The 21,492-nt window shown below is 38.9% G+C and overlaps 1 protein-coding gene across 8 annotated transcripts in view; it reads left to right on the top strand.

The window, feature by feature from the left end:
* The first annotated feature begins 15,243 nt into the window (after positions 1 to 15,243).
* The window catches only part of atg10 (ATG10 autophagy related 10 homolog (S. cerevisiae)), a 229,008-nt gene continuing 222,759 nt past the window's right edge, over positions 15,244 to 21,492 (top strand). Inside the window, exons 1-2 of one of the 8 annotated variants that reach the window (XM_072582525.1) lie at positions 15,244 to 15,551; positions 18,141 to 18,276. In XM_072582525.1, the coding sequence (XP_072438626.1) occupies positions 18,244 to 18,276 (33 nt within the window). In that variant the 5' untranslated portion in view covers positions 15,244 to 15,551; positions 18,141 to 18,243. Of the gene's footprint in view, positions 15,552 to 15,814; positions 15,962 to 16,188; positions 16,274 to 18,140; positions 18,355 to 21,492 lie in introns of those variants that run through there. The other 7 variants (XM_072582465.1, XM_072582484.1, XM_072582516.1 and 4 more) reach the window with 7 other exon arrangements.

The raw sequence follows: 21,492 nt of genomic DNA, 5'->3' as shown, positions 1-21,492 counted from the left end.
GGACTTGAACTTCCTGAGGAAGTGGTAGATGCAGGTACAATTAAAATGTTTAAAAGACATTTAGATGGATGCATGAATAGGAAAAGTTTGGAGGGATATGGGCCAGGAGCAAACAGGTAGGACTAGCTTAGTTTAGGTTTATATTTGGTATGGACTGTTTCGACCGAAGGGTCTGTTTCTGTGCTGTATGACTCTATGACTTGGACAGGCTAGGAGAGCAAGGCAAAGGAGTGGCAGATGAAATACAATGTGGGCAAGTATGATGTTATGAAATTTGGTAGGAAAAATAGTGGATCAGACTTTTTTAAATTGGAAAGGCTTCAGAAAGCTGAAGCACAAAGGGACTTAGGATTCCTTGTTCAGGATTTTCTTAAGGTTAAGCTTTAGGAACGCAAATGCAATGTTAGCACTCATTTCAAGAGGGCTAGAATATAAGAACAGTGCTATACTGCTAAGTCTCTGGTCAGACTGTATTGGAATATTGTGGAATATAGTTTTGGGCCGCTTATCAGAGGAAGAATCTGCTGACCTTGGAGAGGGTCCAGAGGAGGTTTACAGAAATGATCCCAGAGATGAATGGATTGTCATATTAAAAATGACTTTGGTCTCGATGGAGTTTAGATGGATGAGAGGAGATTTCACTGAAACATGCAGAATACTGAGAGGCCTGGGTAGGGCTGATGAGTAGAAAATGTTTCCACTAGTAGGAGAGACTAGGTCCCAAGGGCACAATCTCAGAGTAAAGGGATGACCCTTTAGAATTGAGGTGACAAGGACTTTCTTCAGCGAGAGTGTGGTAAATAGAGTCATAGAATCATACAGCATGATAACCGACCCTTCAGTCCAACTTGTCTATACTGATCATAATTCCAAACTAAACTAGTCCCACCTGCTTGCTCTTGTCCCACATCTCTCCAAACATTTCTCATACATGTACTTATTTAAGTGTCTTCTAAATAAGTTGTAAATGTACCCACATGCACCCACATCCACCATTTCCTCTGGAAATTCATTTCATACATGAACCATACTCTGTCTAACAAAATCCCCCTCACGTCTTTTTTAATTCATTCTCCCCTCATCTTAAAAATATGCTTCCTATTCTTGAAATCCCCTACCTTAGGGAAAAGACACTCATCATTCAACTTATCTATACCCCGCATGATTTTATAAGGTCACCCTCAGCCTCCTCCTGCGTAAACATAAAAGAAAACATACAATGTGGTGAAAAATGTCCAAGCTTATGGTTATAATTCAAACCCTCATTCCCGGCAACATCCTGATAAATCTCTTCTGAACCCTCTCCAGTTTAATAACATCCTTCCTATAATAGGGTGACCAGAACTGGACCTTGATGCCACAGAGGGCTGTGGAGGCCAAGTTATTGACTATATTTAGGACAGAGATTGATAAGTTCTTGATTAGTAAGGGGATTAAATGTTATGGGGAGTGTAGTCATAGAGTCATAGAGTCATAGGGATGTACAGCATGGAAACAGACCCTTCGGTCCAACCCATCTATGCCGACCAGATTGGACTCAGGGCATTGGACTATGAGATCCTTTGTTGGGTCTGTTAACCTGTTCCAATCAGGGAGCCCGGGCTGACAGATACAAACAGGGAATTCAGAAGATTTCTGCAGTCTAGGGACTGGCTTGGAGCTGGCTAGTCAGAGTCAATGTACCATGCACATGTAAATAAACAGTAACTTGGCAACAGGATACCAGCCTCTGTGCAGTTATTTCAGTGGTGAAAAGAGAAACTGGTAGGTGCCTGAAGAAGATTTGCTCTGAACTCCAATCCTAATGTTTGCAAAGACCTTGACAAGACTGAGAACATACACCAGGGAACTGTTGCAGATTAAGGGTATGAGAAGCAGTGGTACAATTACCAATGACTGTAGTAAGAGGCTTAGGCTTTAGAAAGATTCACCTTGATTGGCTCAACATTTTTTGATTAGAAAATGGCTGCCTGAGTGAACTCCTAATTAAATTCCCAGAAGTTTTTTAGGAAGGGCTAGGAATTATCAAAGTGGTCAAGGCCACTTTATATGTTGACCAGGAAGTAATTCAATGATTTTGCAAGATCCATCCAGTCCCATTTGCCTTATGGGCAAAGGTACAGGCAGAAATTGCCATTTGTTCTTCAAAAATATTGAGACTCTTTTTTCAAAGAAAGGAGAAAATAAAAACCAACAAGTGTACAAAAGCAACGACTAAAAATCTAATTAATAGTGTGGAGCAGTTCCATGATACATATTATAAACAATATCCAGGAGATCCATGTGAGAAACAACAAATGGGCAATTTATCATTAGACTATCTGAGGCAGATGAAAAACTTTGAAATGGCCTTTATTCATTTGCTATTTAAGATCAGTGATTTGCCCCTGCCCCATCTCCTTTACATTACATCAACATATTGATCTCTTTGGTATGGTATGGAGATGTGGAAGATGTGGAAGCTTAATAATGTGTAAATGTCAGAGACTTGATCGTTGCTTTTATGAAAATGGCCTCCCTTAATTTGATAGTATATTCAGAGACTGATTTGTTCATGACACAAATCATTACTGTCCAACAGAATTGCTGACTGTACGAAGATGAAGCTATTGTCACACCACTTTATCTACATCTATAAATGATGTCTCTGGAAAATGCCTTATAGTTAATACAAGGTTAATGGGAGGGGTGAGGGAGGTGTTTGGGGTGCTAATTAGTTCAGTTGGCTGGATGGCTACCATTTGATTTAGAATTACACCAACAGCACAGAGCTCAATATGTATTTCAGCTGAGGTAGACTTTGGACTTAGATCTGGGCCTTGCTCCATTGGAAAATCATGGCACAGCAATGATTCAGCAATACTCAGTTAATCAAAGATGACACTGGGAAAATATGAAGTTAATATAAACCAGGGTACTTCTCATGTGTATTTAGTTAGCAGACACATAATGCCTTTTGGTACCAAGGTCTTGGAGCCTTTCTCTTTGATCTAGGTTTGTCATTCTAACATATTTATCTAAGGTAGTGCAGTTTCAAGGTTTTTGTCCAGCAGTTATGACCTGACACCATCACAATAATTGCTGAGAATTTGGACTCACACAGATAAGTGATATGTAAGGTATTCCCCATATACTCTCCCTCCATAACATGCACCTTGTGGTTTGCAGTGGAGTGCATGTATTGATCATATGCCCAAAGACAATATCTGTTATCCATTTTTAATTTATGAACAAGAAACTAAATTGATCACATCTGGATTCTGACCTAGCCAGGTGATCACATTGACAAACGTACAATGGCCTAACATCACTGGGATGTTCTTTACAGCATGACTAATGATTAGACATAGACATCTTGCAAAGTTGCACCCTGAAGCACCTCAAGTGGGCTGCTTTGTCCTGAATGGTGTTAAAACTCTTGTTGCTGTTGGAGCTGCACTCATCCAGGCAATTGGGGAGTATTTCATCACACTCCTGATTTGGGCCTTTTAGATAATGGACAGGATTAAAGGTTTCAGACCATTTTCAAGAAGGTAGAAGCCTGGAGTGTGATTGGAGATTATGTATCACTCAAGGTAACTCGAGGATTCACAAAAATAAATTATCTGTTCTCTTAGAAACACATGCAATGTTGACAACAAAACAACAATTTAACTTAGTTATGTGCTACTAAGGAAGGGCATAGAGCAATGCAAAACATTCTGCTTATCTGCAGAAATTTGTTTAATATATAATGTAAAGATTTTTAAAATATTGCAAATCATGACTTTATCCCAATGCTTTAGTATGTTATGAAGTAGTCATGCATATTTTTAGTGCAGTATTTGTGGAACCCTTAGTTGGTTGAATGGCCAACTCCTGTTCCTATGTTTCTAAGTATACAATACAAAGTAATATTCCAGCAAGTTTCCATAATTAAGAAGTAACTGGAAACTGCATTATCTTTCAAGAATTTTAAAAGATCAATCTATATGTGAGCTTTGAAACTATAACTTAACTAAAATACACAATCAATACGTGTCAACGATGCAATGCAAAGGTTAAGTCATTTAGACTTGCTAATATTCACTGGATTTTATGGGCAGTTTTACTTTTAGTATGAGCATTATCTCTGGCTGTGAAATGTGAAAAATGTAGTGAATTATCAGGAAAACCAATGATGTTGTACATATATTCATAGACTGAAGCTTTACTGCAGCACACTGGAGCGCAAAGGCACAGTGAGGAAAGCAGGTAGGATTGATGCCCCAATCCACAGAGCTTCAAATCTTCATCATGGTTCTGTGAATACATTCTGAAGGAAAAAAACCCTGGTGGTTTTCTCCATAAAAGGGATAAGGTTTTTTTTAACAAGCCCTTCAGTTGTACTAAGCTAAGGTGGCTGGGAGTGAGCTGATGATTGGCAGTGGTAAATGCTTGTGAGGATACAAATTTCCCTAAATGTCAGATGTGTTTGGCCCAATGAAACGAAAACACAGTAATGCATACCCATAATGAGACAAATCCTATACTTGAGAGATTATTAACAGATAGATTTAAAAAGCAAAAAGAAAGTGCTTGCATTTGTACAGCATCTTTCATCACCTCAGGATGAACAAAAGCATTTTACAACCAACCAGGTACTTTTCAAGTGTCATCACTGTTGTGATGTAGTAAACCTTTAACATGAATTTATAGAGGTAAAACAAAAAAAGTAACCTCGAAATGTGAAAACTATAATGAAGCATGCAATCCATAATTTGAACTTGTAGACCAATTTGAAGATCGGACACTCCCAGGAAACAGCACTGCACAGGAACTTGCGGCCCAGCTACCTCTGATTTTTCTGTTCATTCATTTACCTTTTCAAAAAGCAACTAATAATTTTCTGGAGTAACCGTATTATCTTTATATATTATACACCCATGAGGTGGCAGAATGGATCAGTGGTTAGCGTTGCTACCTCACAGTGCCAGGGACCGGGTTTGATTACACCCTCAGGTAACATCTGTGTGGAGTCCACATTCACTCTATGTCTGCATGGATTTCCTCCGTGTGCTCAGGTTTCCTCCCACGGTCCCAAGATGTGCGGGTTAGGTGGATTGGCCATGCAAAATTGCCCATAGTGTCCAGGAATGTGCAGGCTAGATTGATTAGCCCCAGGAATGCAGGGTTATGGCAATAGAGTAGGAGAGTGATCTGGATGGGATGCTCTTCAGAGGGTTAGTGTAAATTTGATGGGCTGAATGGCCTGCTTCCACACTGTAGGAATTCTATGATTGGCTTAATCGGCTTACTTTCTCCATCTTAAGCCATAATAACTGTGCTTGTGTTAAAGTAACCTTCACCGACTTTGAACCTTGTGAGAAAAATACAAGGAATAAGATAGTTCTTTTTCTTACAAAGGCTTTGAAAATGAAGTGAAGTGGACGGACAAAGTAATTTAGGGAGAGATGCTAAGGGAAAAAGTTTTGCTGTCTAAGATTAGACAAAGCAAGGATCATGGTGCAAAGAAGGTTAGTACAAGGATCAAAAGGTTGTAAGGCTTTAGGAAATTTCAGAGGTACAGCAGGGTCACAACTTGAAGATATTCAAAGACAAAGACTTTTAACTCAATTCACTAGGAGTTATCAACAGTCAGGAAATATCAGTGAGGATAAGGTGATGGTCAAGTGGAAGAAAATACGGATCAATTCTTTTGGAAATTTGGCAATTATACATGTTGAATGATGGGAGGCTTCTGAAAAGGAGTTTGAAGAAATTAAATCTCTTGGTGATGAAAATTTGGGTAAAGTGAGACTGAGGTGGAGAAGTGAGGAATATTGCAGAGGAGTTCTGTTTGTTCTGGAGATATAGGCATACTGACAAGATTGCATTTATTATTTTGTTATTTTGTTGGCTTGAGAAGGTAATTTAGGACTTCTCTGTAAATTCTGACAGTCGTTCTGCTAATAGTGTTTTCACATTAGTGCAAGGAATTCCAGGACTTTTGGGAACACCAGAACAATGAGACTAGAAATACACATCCATGGCTTTGATAGAAAGTGGGATTTGAAACATAGTTCTGTCAAACAAAATGTTGAACTTTTCACAGCCTGATTCAATTTGTGATTCACTGGAAACAGAATAGAGTCATTGGAAAAAATGAAACATTTATAAAGATTTTTAAAATAGTGCTTTTATAGTTCCAATGTTTTGTTGATTTATTAATCAATTTAATGTCGAGAAGATAATTTGACAGCATATTGTTATCATCACATGAAATAATTGAAATGTATTATTCGTACACAGACAGAAGGAAGTCCCATGCCTGTGAATAGTGTTAATGAGAAATGTAACATAAATACATAAAAAGTGAAGGCTAAGGATAGATCTTTGGGGAACTCCAAAGAAAGCTGTACTGAGGCAGGAAGAGAAGCCATTTCTGAAGACTTGCTAGCCTGATTAGGACAGATGAAAGTGGAATTGAACAGAAAGGAAAGGTGGTGGAGGAGAATGGAATGGCCTACCATATCAAACATCACTGCAGATGTGAGAACAAGGAGGGAAAATGCATCAAGATCACAGTTGCAGAAGATGTAATTGGTAACTTTGAGCAGAATGTCACATTACTGTGAGTAGGCCTAAAGCCAGACTGAAAGTGTTTGGCCTGGAGACTTGTGGAGTTAGGAAGAAATGACACAGTTGAGGACCCAGGAGGGAAAAAATCTAGGATTGAAACAGTGATTGATTTGGAGTTTTATTTCATGGGCATTACAGACAATAATTTGGAAATTACTACTAGTGCTCTATTTCAGCAGGGCTCCTTTCGTAGGACCTTCCAAACCCACAACTTCTCATATCTAGGACAAGAGTAGAAGATGCAATGGGACCATCACACTTCCTTGAAAGCAAGCTTTCCTCAAATCCACTCACCATCCTAATTTCAAAATGTATCACTGATCCTTCATTGTCACTGGTTCAAAATCCTAATATGCCCTATCTAACAGCACTGTGAGTGTCGCCTATTCATCATTGTCTGCAGTCTCAAAAGCACTTAGGGATAATTAGGAAATACTGGCAAAGCCAGCAACATACACACCCAGAAAAGTAAATGAATGAAGTTAATTAATTAAACATTAAAAGATATCAACGTTTTAAAATATAGTCACTTATGAGATGAGAGTGCTGATGGCTAGGCCAACAATTTTTTCTCCTTCCTAATTGCCCGAGAGGAGGTAGTGGTGAACTGCTTTCTGGAACTGCAGCAATCCTTAGGTGCAGATACACCCAGAGTGCTTTATAGGAGGGAATTCCAGGATTTTGATCCAGTGACAATGAAGGAATCATGATATATTTTCAAACCAGGATGGTGTGTATCTTCAAGGGGGACTTGCAGTGGTATATCTGCTCATTATGCCCTTCTAGGTAGTAAATGTTGTGGGTTTGGAAGATGCATTTAAAGTAGGCTCCATGAATTTCTGCAATACATATTATAAAAACTACTGCTACTGTACATCAGTGATGATTGGGGTATCAAATAAGCAATCAGCTTTGTCCTGCTGCCAACCTTCTTGTTAGAGCTGCACACAGTCCGATGAGTGCAGAGTTTTATATCATTCTCCTGATTTTTGTCTTATAGATGGTGAATAAGCTTTAGTCAGGGGGTGAGTTATTCTCAGTAGAATCCTGAGCCTTTGATCTACACTTTTAGTCAGTGTTTATATAGCTGGTCCACTTCATGGTCAATGGTTACCAAGATGGTAAAAAGAGGGCAGTGGGCAATGGTAATGCTTTTAAACATCAAGGGGAGATGGTTATATTCTCTCTTGTTGGTGATGGTCATTGTCTTGCACTTATGCGATGCTATTGTTACTTGCCACAATGAACCCAAGTCCAGATGTCTTCCAGGTCTTGCTGTATATCACATGGATTGCTTCCATATTGAGGTATTACAAATTGAGCTATACAAGTGTGGATCAGTGTGCAACCATCAGCAAATGTTGCCATTTCTGACCCTGTGCTGGAAGGAATAATAGAAGCAGTTAAAGATCATTGGGCCAAAGACACTACATTGATGAGCTCCTGCAGATATGCCCTGGGACTGAGATGATTGACTTCCCACAACTACAACTATTTCTCTTTCTGGTAAGTATGGCTGTATTTGAGCAACTGATTTTTTTGAGAGCAATACTACCAGCCAAGAATACATAATGTATCTCGTCCAAGCTCAGACAACCATAACTCTCAGGTAATACCTGAACCCCTTATTGTTTGGCAACTCTGGTTGCCTGATCTCAATTTCACAATGTTAACTTATACAAGACTAAATGTTTCAAGTGCTTTGTTATTTCAGTGACTGAAACTTCGAAGGGCTTAATGTTTGACATTTTATTGCCCTGTACAGAGAACAAGTTTTATTTTACATAGTGGAAACTTATCAATGAATGTTTTTTTCTCATGCATTCAATTTTCACTGTACACTATACAGTGTATAGTGGGTGAATGGGCATAGAAGTAAGTTGGGAGAGAGGACATGAGGGGTCAAGGAGTTTGTTTGAGAGAGCATATGTTGGGTTTGGGTTATGAGGAGGACTTTTGAACTTACCTTTTAAATGTTTCCCTCATATAGACTCTTATTCATGCCATCTCCATTGTACCACGAGCCATAATCCTTTGAAAACCACACTTGACTCTGTGAAAATTGCAGAGGAGTAGTCTCTGCATGTCTTTGCAATGGACCTAGCTGGAACTAGTTCACACCCTTAAAACAAACTCCTGAAGATTGGAAAGCCCAGGAATTGGTTTGGAAATCCTGGAATCAGGACCCACTTGTTATTTTTAGAGGGCTTATGAGACATCCTGACTTGGTGAAATTTGAGGCCTAGATTGCAATATTAGGACAGTTTAATTATATGGAAGCAAAATAATACAGAAGATGCAAATCCGAAAAAAAAGCTAATACTGACCAGACTTGTGGAAAGACAAGCAAAGTTACTTTTCAGGTCTTTGACCTTTCATTAAGTTTGGTAACTTAATATGTTTTGAGCAAGTGAAATTGGGATGAAACGACAAAAGGAAAAGCCTGTGATAAGACAGAGGGGAGGAAAAACAACTTTAAGATACTTCTTTATAGCCTAAAAGAACAGAATGCCAACACAACCATAAAACTATTAGCATATGCTAATGGCTGTGAGAAAGCCACAACATCCTGTGTTCATTCTTACCAACTTTAGTAAGTACTGTCACACCCACAAATATGTTGATAATGAATAAGGGGAGATAATACTGGGTGAATTGGACTTGCAGAAAAACGGTGCAGATGAGTAGAAAGCACATTAAACAAAGAGGGCCATCTACGTTCCTTCTCTAGTTTCAGTGCCTGAAGATTCTGACCAAACTTATAAAAGAAGATTGCTTTCAATTTGCATTATTGATAGGCCACATTGAAACCTTTGTTAGATAACCACGAGGAGCAGTATGGGTAATTTCATGAGTTCAATCAGTGTAGTTTCAGATAAACAGTTTTATCTTTGAGCAGATTCAGATATTTGGGGATCTACATGCAATACAATATCACCTGTAACAGAGGTCAGTTAGTAACTGAGGTTCTTAAAAACTGAATTTTCCAAGTATTTACTGTGTAGCATAAGGTTTCATTGATTAGATATTACCATTGGAATTAACTGTCAAAATTGGTTCAAATCAAAAAGAATCTTCTATTCATCTTCAGTATTCTGGAATTGAGAGAAGCGGGATTGAGAAGAGAAGGACTGAGAGATTCACAAATGTAGATACTACGATGAGATCTACTCCCATGTAAATTATTAAGTATTGAGAGGAATGTATATCAAGGCTATAAAAGGCAATGATGAAGCCAATGTCTGTCAAAGTAACGTCAGATCTCTTTCATTTTATCTTGTACTGCACGATGGTTCAGTGGTTAGCACTGTTGCTTCACAGTGCCAGGGTCCCAGGTTTGACTCCAGCCTTCGGTGACTGTCTGTGTGGAGTTTGCACATTCTCCTCCTGTCTGTGTGGGTGTGCTCTGGTTTCATTCTACAGTCCAAAGATGTGCAGGTCAGGTAGATTGGCCATGGTAAATTGCCCATAGTGTTAGGTGCTTTCGTCAGAGGGAAATGGGTCTGGATGGGCTACTCTTCGGCGGGTCAGTGTGGACTGGTTGGGCCAAAGGGCCTGTTTCCACACTGTAAGGATTCTAATCTAATCTTGTAATAAAATATACCTTCAAATTAGAAAAGTAACGCAAGGCATTTCACAAGGTGTAATGAGGCAAAACAACTATCAAAGGTAGGCGATGTTTTTGGTTTGTTGATGATTGCACGAAGTTCATTGATACTAAACAGAGAAAGAACTGGATGATATCCAGGTTTGGGCTGACAAGTGACAAATATCATTTTTTGCCACATAAGTATCTGGCAATGACCATCTCGAACAAGAGAGAATCTAATCAATTTTTTCTTGACATTTAATTGAGTTGCCATTGCAAAATCTCTCAATATCAAGATCCTGTGGGTTATCACTGATCATAAACTGAACAGGATTAGTCATATAAATATAATGACTGCAAGAGCAGGTCAGAGGCTAGGAATCCAGCACTGAATAACTTGCCTCCTAATTTCCCCAAATCTGTCTATCATCTAAAAGGACAACCAGGAATGTGATGAAGTACTCTCCACTTGCCTGGAAGAATGCAGTTCCAACAACATCCAAAACCTTTGACAGCAGCAAGGCAAAGCAGCCAGCTTGATTGGTATCACATTTCCTCTCACCACTACTGATACTCAGTAGCAGCAGTATGTACCATTTAGAAGAGGCACTGCTGAAATTCACCAAGTCTCCTGAGGACTTTACAGAGCCACAATCACTATGTCCAGAAAGACAAGGGCAGCAGATACATCAGGACACCACGACTACCTGCAAGTTGTTCTTCAAGCCATTCACCATCTTGACTTGGAAATATAATGCTGTTCCTTCACTGTTGCCAGGTGAAAATCCCAGAATTCATTGTCTGACAGCATTGTGGGCAACGCTGCACCAAATAAACTTTTGTGTTTCAAGAATGATGCTCAACACCACCTTCTCTAGGGCATCTGGGGATGAACAATAAATGATAACCCAACCAATGACACCCACATCCCTTAAATGACTTATACGAAACAAAATAAGGTTGGCAGCAAAATGTTGTCAAAAGGTTAGGTTGTTAGGATGGTCATAGTCGGACAGGGAGGCAGAAAAAAAATACAAAAGGGCACAGGATGAAGACGGTTGAGTCCATGGTCAATTATGGCAGATTTAAAGAAGGATCAGGTGCACTTGGAGCAATTTCAACATATTGGAATCCACACAGTTGTACATAAAAAGGCATAGTGGATGTTTAGTAGACAGTTGTATTCTATGATAACACTTCTAGCATCTCAGATTTGCCAAATATTTGAAGTGTAAAAGAACAAGAGGAAACTCCACAGCCTGAGGCCTTGGCAGCTGAAAGTGCTGTCACAATGGAAGAGGATTTAAAATCAGGGATCTGTAAGAGGCAGACTTTCATCAGGTCAAACATGGAAGAAATCTACAAATTACCAAATACTGCATCTGTCCCAACCCCACACCACACAACTGAAAAATCAGTTCTTCTCCATGTTGAACACCAATGAGAGAAATACCGAAGAGACAGCGAACAGAATTTATACTAGATAGGAAACATCAATGTCCATCAACATGACTGACATGATATTATCACAACTGACTGCCCTGGCTGAGTATTAGTAAACATAGCTCGGCTAAACAGGTGGCCCGTGGTCATGGAACCAACAAGAGGGAAATGCTTATTTGACCTCATCCTCACCAAATTATCTGTCATGGATGCATCTATCCAGGACATTGTTGGCAGAAGGAAACACCACACAGTATTTACGTAGACAAAATTCTGGTATATTAATCAATTAACATATGAATTAGGAGCAGAAGTAGTCCATTTGGCCCCTCACGTCTGCTCCATCATTCAATAAAATCATGATACATTTCTGTCCAGCCCCTTTCATTCCCTACATTTACCTCTGCCTTAAATATATTCAAAAACTCTGCTTTCACCACCTTTTGGGGAAGAGATTTTGAAAGACCAATGATCTGTGTGAAAGAAATTCCCCTCACCTCTGAGTTAAATAGCCAACCCTTATTTTTAAATAGTCACCTCCAGTTTTAGACTTTCCCACATCCTACCTGTTACAAATGTTCAAAATTTTATGTTCTGAAGTTGCCTCTTACTCTTCTAAACACCAACAGATACAAGCCTGTTCTGTCTAATCGTTCCTCATAAGACAGCCCACTCATTCTAGATATTAGGTGAGCCAACCTTCTCTGAACTGCTTCTAATTCATTTACATTCTTCCTGAAGTAAGGTAACTGATACTGTACTCCAATCTCACCTATGCCCTACACAACTGAAGCATAATCTCCCAACTTTTGCATTCAACTCCACTTGCTTTAAACAAGATTTGGAGATGCCGGTGTTGGACTGGAGTGTGCAAAGTTAAAAATCACACAACACCAGGTTATAGTCCAACAGGCTTATTTAGAAGCACCAGCTTTCGAAGCACTGCTCCTTCATCAGGTGGTTGTGGAGAGCAGCACTCCTAAAGCTAGTGCTTCCAAATAAATCTGTTGGACTATAACCTGGTGTTGTGTGATTTTTAACTTTGCTTTAAACAAGACCATTTTATTAGCTGTCCAGTTATTTGCTATACCTGCAATAAAACCTTTTGTGGTTCATGCACAAGGACATCCAGATTCCTCTGCATGTCAGATCTCTGCAAATTCTCACCATGTTGCTGATACATCTCTTTTTCTTATTCTTCCTGTCAAAATGGACAATTTCACATTTTCTCATTTTCAATTCTATTTGCCAGATCTTTGCCCATTGACTCAATCTTTTTAGGTTCCTTTCTGGCCTCTTTATATCTTCTCCACGCAAATTTGCCTTTCTATCTTTGTGTCATCAGCAACTTCAATGATGATACCTTCTGTCCCTTTGTCCAAGTCATTTAAAGAAAATGTAAACATGTGAGACATAAACACTGATCTATCTAGCACATCACTTGTTACATCCTGCTAACTAGAAAAAAAACCTCCTTTATGAACACTCCCCATTTCCAATTAGCAAAGTAATCTTCTTTTCTATGCCAAAGTGTTAGCCTGTCACTGTGATCTTTAATTTTCTAGAATAACTCCCTCATCAAATGCCTTCTGGTAAATCTGAGTACATTTACTGGTTTCTGTTTATTCACAGCACGTTAATTCTTTACATGACACCAATACATTGGTCAAATATGATTCCCCTTTCACAAAACCTTGTTGACTTTGTGTGATTACGTTCAAATTTTCTTAGTGCCCTGTTATGATATCTTTAATAATCGCTTATATTATTTTCCTGGAGACAGATGTTAAACTTAATGCCCTGTAGATTTTGCTTTTTGTTTCCTTTCCTTTTTAAATAAAAGAGCTGCATTTTGCTAATTTTTTTATCTAATGGAACCTTCCCTAAATCTACGGCACTTTAGAAAATTAGAACCAATGCAATAAACTATCTCACTAGCCACTTCTTTTAACAACCCAGGATGATGTCCAGCAGGACTCAAGGACTTGTTAGTCTAGAAAACCAATAACTGTCTATTTCCCTGATAGTAATTTTTGTGAGTATTTCTCTTTCATTTCCTGAATTACAGGTATTTCTGGGATGTTTTGCAATTCCTTTATAGTGAAGACTGATGCAGTATACCTGCTTAATTCATCTGCCATCCTTTTAGTTTAGAACATAAGACTGTATGATGTAGGAAAAGGAGTGGGCCATTCAGCTCATCGAGTCAGCTCTGCCATTCAGTGAGATCATAGCTGATCTGATCTACATGTCATCTCCATTTTCCTGTTATTTCCCAATAAGCCTTGATTCTCTTACTGATTAAAAATCTATCTCAGCCTTGAATATACTTAATGACACAGCCAAGACAGCACTCTGCAGTAAAGTATTCCACAGATTCACGATCCTCTGAGACAAGAAATTCCTTCTCATCTCTGTCTTACATGTGTGATCCCCTTATTCTAAGATTGTGCCCTCTGATCCTAGATTGTCCCACAAGGAGAGTAAATGCTGGTAAATGGGACTAGACCAGTTTGGGCTATCTGGTCATCATGGAGGAGCTGGACTGAAGGGTCTGTTTTGGGTGGTATAACTCTATGTACTCAGTGTGTTCAAATTTTTACAAGCAATGACCTGGGTGCTATAAAACATGAAAAGTGCTACAACAATTTCTTGGTGAATATACAGCAGGATGAATTATTGGATACTCTGTGCTGCTAGCCAACATAACGTTATTCACTCTCACAGCAATATTTAGGCTGATTAGTCAAGCATAAAAACTACATCTAAAGTTAGGAACTAGTCAAAGATATTATTATTTGATTACATTACATTGGTACAATCAAATATGCAGCAGTGGATAGTCAATGTACGAATGCCTGATTCTGCAAAGTGATCGGATTATTCAGAATGGGCCCAGTTGAGGATCAGAATAAGACTGGCAGGATGGTGGAAAAATCAGCAGCTACGTTATTTTGCCCTTTCATGGCGTATCTCCCAACAGAAATTTTCTCAATACTGGTATGGGTAAAAGTTCCCTGGTCCCTTCTATTGAAAAATGTTGAGTCACACCTAAAAAAAAGTCATTAACAAGTTGAGGGTTCTTTTCGAAGATTATGATCATAGTCATTTGCGTTTTTTTTAAAGAAATAAATCTGACATTTACAATTAATGCAATACAATTTGCTTCTTGCATTCAGAAACTTCCCTGCCCATTTATTTCGCAAACTTGTTCCCTCTTTAAATAAAAAGAGTTGCAGGATTTAAAACCATCTTTCCGGAGAGAGAGGTAAGAAAGAGAATGGAACGGGTTCAAACAGCTTCATTCTTTTAATTACGCCGAAATATAAATGCTCATTACACCTAATAATATTTCACATTACATGTACAAGAAACGCGGATTCGCCAGATCTTTAAATGTGCCTCTGGCTCCCAACTTTGTTGTGGCAAGCCACTGCTGTCAGACAGTGTGGGAGGAAGAAGCATTAACTTCAACAGCTGTTTCTTGACCCCGGCTGTCAGTCTTCCCAAGAATAAATTTTTGGAGTGTCCCATTACAACCCTGTGGGGGATTATATAATATCGAGATGCCTGCTTGCTCGCAGAGGAGCGCCAGCAAAGCCGCCCTGACGGACGGCCAGCTAAAAATCATAACAGGAGGCTGCGTTTGCAAAAGGCAGAGCCAGGCTGGGGCAGCTCTGAACACAGCGTGGCCCGATGTTTACAAAGCGCGTTTCCCCTGTTGGGTGAATGCAGTTCGAGGGAGTCCTGCACAGACTACAGTAATTCCCCTGCAAGGGCGACTTGAAACCGGCTGTGCTGAATAGCATTTACTCTTCCCGTATCCTCCCCCCGCTGCAGCGATACATACCCCGGAAGTTTAGCCCTTCATTGCTCGCGAAACTTTCTCTACACTGCCTGTTTTTTAATATATCTTTGGGTATGTGCTGCATCTTCTGTATGTCACTCCATCACCTACTCTTTATATATATATATATATATATATGCCTGCATGCATGTATGTATCTATATATATGTATATAAAGCAACATTGATTTTGTGCATTTTTTTTGGAGGAGGGTGGGCAAACCAGACCGAGCGAACAATGAGATGCGAACTGCTCTCACAAACTGCTCCCATGCCCCATTTTTAAAAAAAAACAAAATCACCGTGAGTTAGAAGCTGTAATCATTCCACATTATTAATCTTAGGGGGAAAACACTGACAATGATATTGGAGGTGCTTCCAGTTAGACAAAGGGAGGGGCGTATATTCAGTGTAGTTGTAAATAATTAGCCTACCAGCGATTCTTACTGCTGGGTGGTTCCATCTGAAAGCCGCTTAAATCAAGTATGTATTGCAGGACATGTACTTGGGTGATGTTAAATTATCCTAGGTTAATTGCTGTAGGTTACAAATACAATGTTTTTCATTGCTGAAAGTCATGAACGAAATGACTTGGTTTTGCCCCATCTCTTGTCTGTCTGTCAGTCTCCTTGTTTTGGAGTCAGCACTGGGTATTTATCAGCAAGGATTGTACTGTCCTGGATCTTCTCTGGAATGTGATATGGCTTAACTATTCTGGATAAACAATGCTTTTGTGCAGAATCTGGACTTCAGATCAACTTCCCAAGTTTTAATTTAACAATAAATTTGCAAGAGGTGAACTCCTGTAAAATTATTATTCTCCTGCTCCTCTTCCCCCGCCAACCCCCCCCCCCCAGAAAAAAAATGATTCTCTGTCTTGTCATTTTGTACATCCTCACTTGTTTGTGAAGTGAGTGTTCCAAACCTGGCCTTGTAATCTTTTTATCTTCTAATATATTGGTAACTAAAGAAAAGCATTTTTTATGCTTTTTTTGGGAGAAGGGACATTTATTGCTGGTAAATGGCAAGTAGTGTTAATGTTGATGCAAATATTTGATGTATAAACGTTGGTGTTATTTGACAGACCATGTATACCCTGTCTTCCATGTACCTATCATGTATGTTGTATGATAGCTGAAAAAACAGTTGGGGCAAATATTTTTCAAAAACTTGTGATAGCTTTTTAAAATGGAGTAACTTGCTCAGACTAGTCAGCAAATTAGAAATAAATACACTTACAATCTAAATGCATCATTTACTCGTTATGTATTTTTCTGCTCATCCCGAGGACCACTTGAAAGCGCAAGGCTCCTATATCTAGGATAGTAGGTTATCCTGATCATAGGAGAAAGTGAGGACTGCAGATGCTGGAAATCAGAGTCGAGAGTGATAGACTTTTCATAATAGTTGGTCATATTATTTGTACTTGTTTAACAAGATATGTGCTTGCATCTGAAGTGGCGAAGAACTGCAGACACCCTGAGCCCCATAACTGAGCTCTTCTTAACAATTGATAACAGAAGTCCCAAATGCAGGAGTGTACCTGTTATGATCCAATTGTGACTGGTTCTTTTTCAGGTTGACTCAGTCCTACAATGTGAGTGTCTTTCAGTGCCACCTGGGGAAACTAAATATCAATTGTGTCTCATTTTTCTCTCTGCTTCGCAAAGTAGTTTGTATCTGATAGGAGTTGAAGTAGAAATCTAGTTGTTTGGGAGTTATCCTCTTGTGCTTTATTGAGGTGGGCCTCAGAGCTTTGATCAATTAGCTTGAGTATCTTGCTTAGATTTTCCCAACCTCCAAACTACATAGAATATTGCAGATTGAGAAAAAGGCAAGTAATGGGAAACTGTCTCGAGATAAGATTCTAGTATCTATAAATTATATGGACTCAACAGTCACGAATTATATTTGCCATCCATTGGAGAAATGTTTTGAGAATATAATTTATAATCTGATCTGTTGGGTGAATTTGTTTGTCCTGCTGAAACTGCAAAGTCTTGCGATTACTAGGAGATCATTGATGTATTAAGTTGAGTGCCGTTGAAATACTTTATTCCACGTAGGCCTGTTGCAGATTGTGGCTGTCAGTATTTAAGATCAAAAATAGGTAATTGTGTATTTTGTTGAAGCTTTTTGGTGGACAAGAATTTTATGGTGTGTGGTAAAATTTCTGAATTTCAGGTGTGCAACCATTTTATTCATGGTTTTTGGTATACGTAGTTTTGTTCTCTCTGTAGGAGTACATTGGGAATATTGTTCCATAGACACTTGCAACCTTGCGCGTTTATTGAAGCAGGCTGTCTATGTGTTTGAGATGAGCCAGTCAATTGTAATAATATAAGTTTCATATTCTTTAGAATGATACAAAGTGCTTCGAAACTGATGATTTGCTCTTTTGAAATACGGTCCCTGGTAACATAGGCAGTGCAGCCAACAATAAAGCCCCACAAATAGCAATGAGTGTAACCAGTTGAGATCTGTTTTGGGATGAAAATTGCTCAAGAAAATTACTGGGAGAATTCCTGAATCTTATTTGAGTATTAGTAGGAACTAACCGAACAAGCGGAAATGCAATGATTTAAAGTCTCAACCAAATTCTGGTACTTCTTTAAGAACTACATTTAAAGACTAAACTTAACACTTTGTCTTGATGTCCTAGAGCAAAGTTTGAGTCCATGTGTTTCTGACGTGATACCAACAGAGTCAAGCTGACATGAATACATCAAACAAAAGCAAAGTACTGTGGATGCTGGAAATGTGAAATGAAAACAGAAAGTGCTGGAGAAACTCAGAAGGTGTGGCAGTATATGTGGAGAGAGAAATACAGCTGATATTTTGAGTTCAATATGACCCTCCTTCCAGGCCAGGCCTATGTATGAGCCATTTTGTCTTGTCATTCCTTGTCTTGTTGATAAACGCATCTGTTAATACCAGAAGTATATATGTGTAGCTACTGTAGTGTCATCAATGCATTCCTGAGTTTTAAAGAGGTCTACCTTTATCTAGAATTAAAGGGATTGCAAGTGGTATTGGCAATAGCAGCAGCTATTTAGCTCTGTCTGTGATTGTGCAGAGATGGACAGAGGAATCTCTCCTCAGGAGAGTTTGGCAGCCCTAGCAGCATATTACTTACATTAGTAAGGTGGGTGGTGTGATTCTCATGGGAGACAGTGCTGTGATGTAGATGGCATATATAATGTCTATTATTTGCTTGAGAGCTAAAATTCTATCGGTAACTATTGTGAAATCTAAGAGAAGGGCTTCAGAGTTCTGCTGTATACTCCAGTCCTCAAAAAGGTCAATCGAGCTGTACCATTTAGGTGTCTGTTTGGTCTCCTTTTACAAGAAACTAAGGATATTTGTAAGATCTTTGACAGTATTGTGTCAATTAGCACAATGTTGTTTTTTTCAGTTTTGATTATGGAAGCTCTTTTTAACGTTTGGAGGCTATTTAAACAGAAAATTCTGTTCTGTGTGAAACAAGCAATACATTTGCAGCTTTGTTGGTGTGTATTCCTCAATCTTCCTTGTTTGAAATGGAATTAAGAAGGAACAAACCATCATGTTTTTAAAATTATATGGTTCTTTATGAAAGGATCAAAATCTTTGTTTCAGTGCAGTTTCACATCAAAGTCAAAGGAGTGAAGGTTTACCCCAATCTTTCTGTTTGTTGAATGTTTTAGGCTGCTTCCAGTGTTCTCTACCTTTAGCAAGTTGATTTGTCTTTTCTATGACCCTAGTCTTTTTGAAGAAATTTTGTTGATTCCAAGTTTATTCATTATTTTTCTGGGGTGAGTTTTAATTAATTTTCTCTTCTGCATCATACTTATTTCTGTGAGCAGACCTTCTTTAACCACCACTTCTTGACTTCTTTGTGAGATACAGTCGACATCTTGTCCTGGAGCAATGACATGTATGCAATCATGTTGTGACTGCATTTTTACTTAACTATATTGCTATCAAAGCAAAGCAAAGATTTCTGTTTCCTATAGGCAGTCTGAAAAACAAAGCCATTTCTAGTTTTTGTAAAATATTAGCATGTTTATCCTTATACATTCCAATTTTTAGTTTCTCGTCTTTCTTACTGCTGCTGGTATTTGTCCTGTTTCAGATTTCTACTGTGCTTAGTTTCCTGTCTGCAACACAGCTTTTTTTTTGAAACAAGGTCTACAAATCTCTATTGAGCAACAATAAAATTGATTTATGTGGTTTGGTCTCTTACTGTGATTGGTCATCAGTAAGCTTGCTTCAAATGGTCTAATCTAGCAGTCAAGGTTTAGACCTTAAGTCCTCCAAATATCAAACAAAACAATGTATATTATAATAAAATAAAATGTTTTGTTTGTTTATCAGATAATTATGAAACGTGTTTGGCACATTGGGTACAATATCAACTAGGCTGGGATGTGGAAAGGGGGTCTTATTAGATCAGTTCTGTGATAGAAGGGGTGAATTAAGGTATGCAGGATAGGAGGCATATTATTTGGAAGGGGCAATGAACAGAGAGTTTATACTTTTTTCACTTTTTAAAATGCATTTATTATGTAGTTTATTTTTAGGAGAGTAAATAGTTGAGTGGTAGACAGCACTTGGTTTTATAGATCTTTAATCTGGGGAATCTGGTTACGCTGAGATTGTAATAGATTCATAAAGGTGATTGATAAACTGCTCCAGTGATGTCTAATTAAACTGATTGAACACTCTGTTTGCCATTCAGGCACTATACACTCTGTGGTACCCAAAGGTCATGAAAGGATCTGAGATATACCAGTCAACACTTGGTTTGTGTTCATGGCCAGCCAGGGAAAAGCAAGCCAATGATGAAATAGTCAGTGACAAAAATTGCTGGAAAAGCTCAGCAGGTTTGGGAGCATCTTTGGATGGACGGAAGGGTCACTTGAGCTGAAAAGTTAACTGTGATTTCTCTCCACAGATGCTGCTAGACCTGCTGAGCTTTTCCATCAATTTCTATTTTTGTCTCTGATTTACAGCATCCACAGTTTCTTCGGTTTTCTGAAATAGGCAGCTACTGGCAATCATTGTGGGCCTGTGAGAGAAATTAACTATGTAGCAAATACTAGTTTGTAGAATTTGGATACAGGGACTCTTCCCCTTATTATCCCACCATTCCTCACCACTGTCCTGCCCTCGCTCACTACTCCCTCTTCTCCCCTTCCTGCCATCCCTCTTCAACACCCCCTATCTTCAATCCCCCAAATCTGCAACGTTCTCTCACTTGAGCTGTCTCTTTCTCAACTGCTCTCCCTCCCTTCTCCACCACTTGTCTGCCTTCATTTTCACTTTTTTTTCATGCAAGCCACAGAAAATTGCATGAAATCACTTGAAGATGTGAAGCATTTTTAAGTCAAGTGATAAGTATTCGGGATGTGTAGGATCTAATTGCTTTTCCTACAACAACTTGTTCAATCAGGATTTTAACTTTGTTCAGTCAGTTTATTTTTTACTTGCTAAAGTTAAGGTGCCAACACCTAAGCCACGTAGAAAATTAGGATGAATACTTTGTAACTTCACATTGGATTTACATATGTTGTTGAACATTATGTTGAATTTGTATGAGAGACTGGTTTGCTCTCATAATAGTGTTGTATTCTGTTCTGGAAGAATATGGAGGCATTAAAGAAGGTGCAGATTCATAGCATTGTTATGGTACAAAAGGAGGCCATTCAGCTCATTGTGTCTACACTGGCAAGAAAAAAGTCATGCGAATGGCTCCAGGGAACCATTCAGTTAGAGGGCCTAGTTCAGCTTCAGTTAGAGGGCCTAGTTCAGCTTCAGTTAGAGGGCCTAGTTCAGCTTCAGTTAGAGGGCCTAGTTCAGCTTCAGTTAGAGGGCCTAGTTCATCTTTAGTTAGAGGGCCTAGTTCATCTTTAGTTAGAGGGCCTAGTTCATCTTTAGTTAGAGGGCCTAGTTCATCTTTAGTTAGAGGGCCTAGTTCATCTTCAGTTAGAGGGCCTAGTTCATCTTCAGTTAGAGGGCCTAGTTCATCTTCA

This window comes from Chiloscyllium punctatum, chromosome 2 (assembly GCF_047496795.1).
Source record: "Chiloscyllium punctatum isolate Juve2018m chromosome 2, sChiPun1.3, whole genome shotgun sequence".
NCBI lineage: Eukaryota > Metazoa > Chordata > Chondrichthyes > Orectolobiformes > Hemiscylliidae > Chiloscyllium > Chiloscyllium punctatum.
Note: the sequence above shows the minus strand (reverse complement) of the source record. Positions and strands in the feature narration are given on the sequence as shown.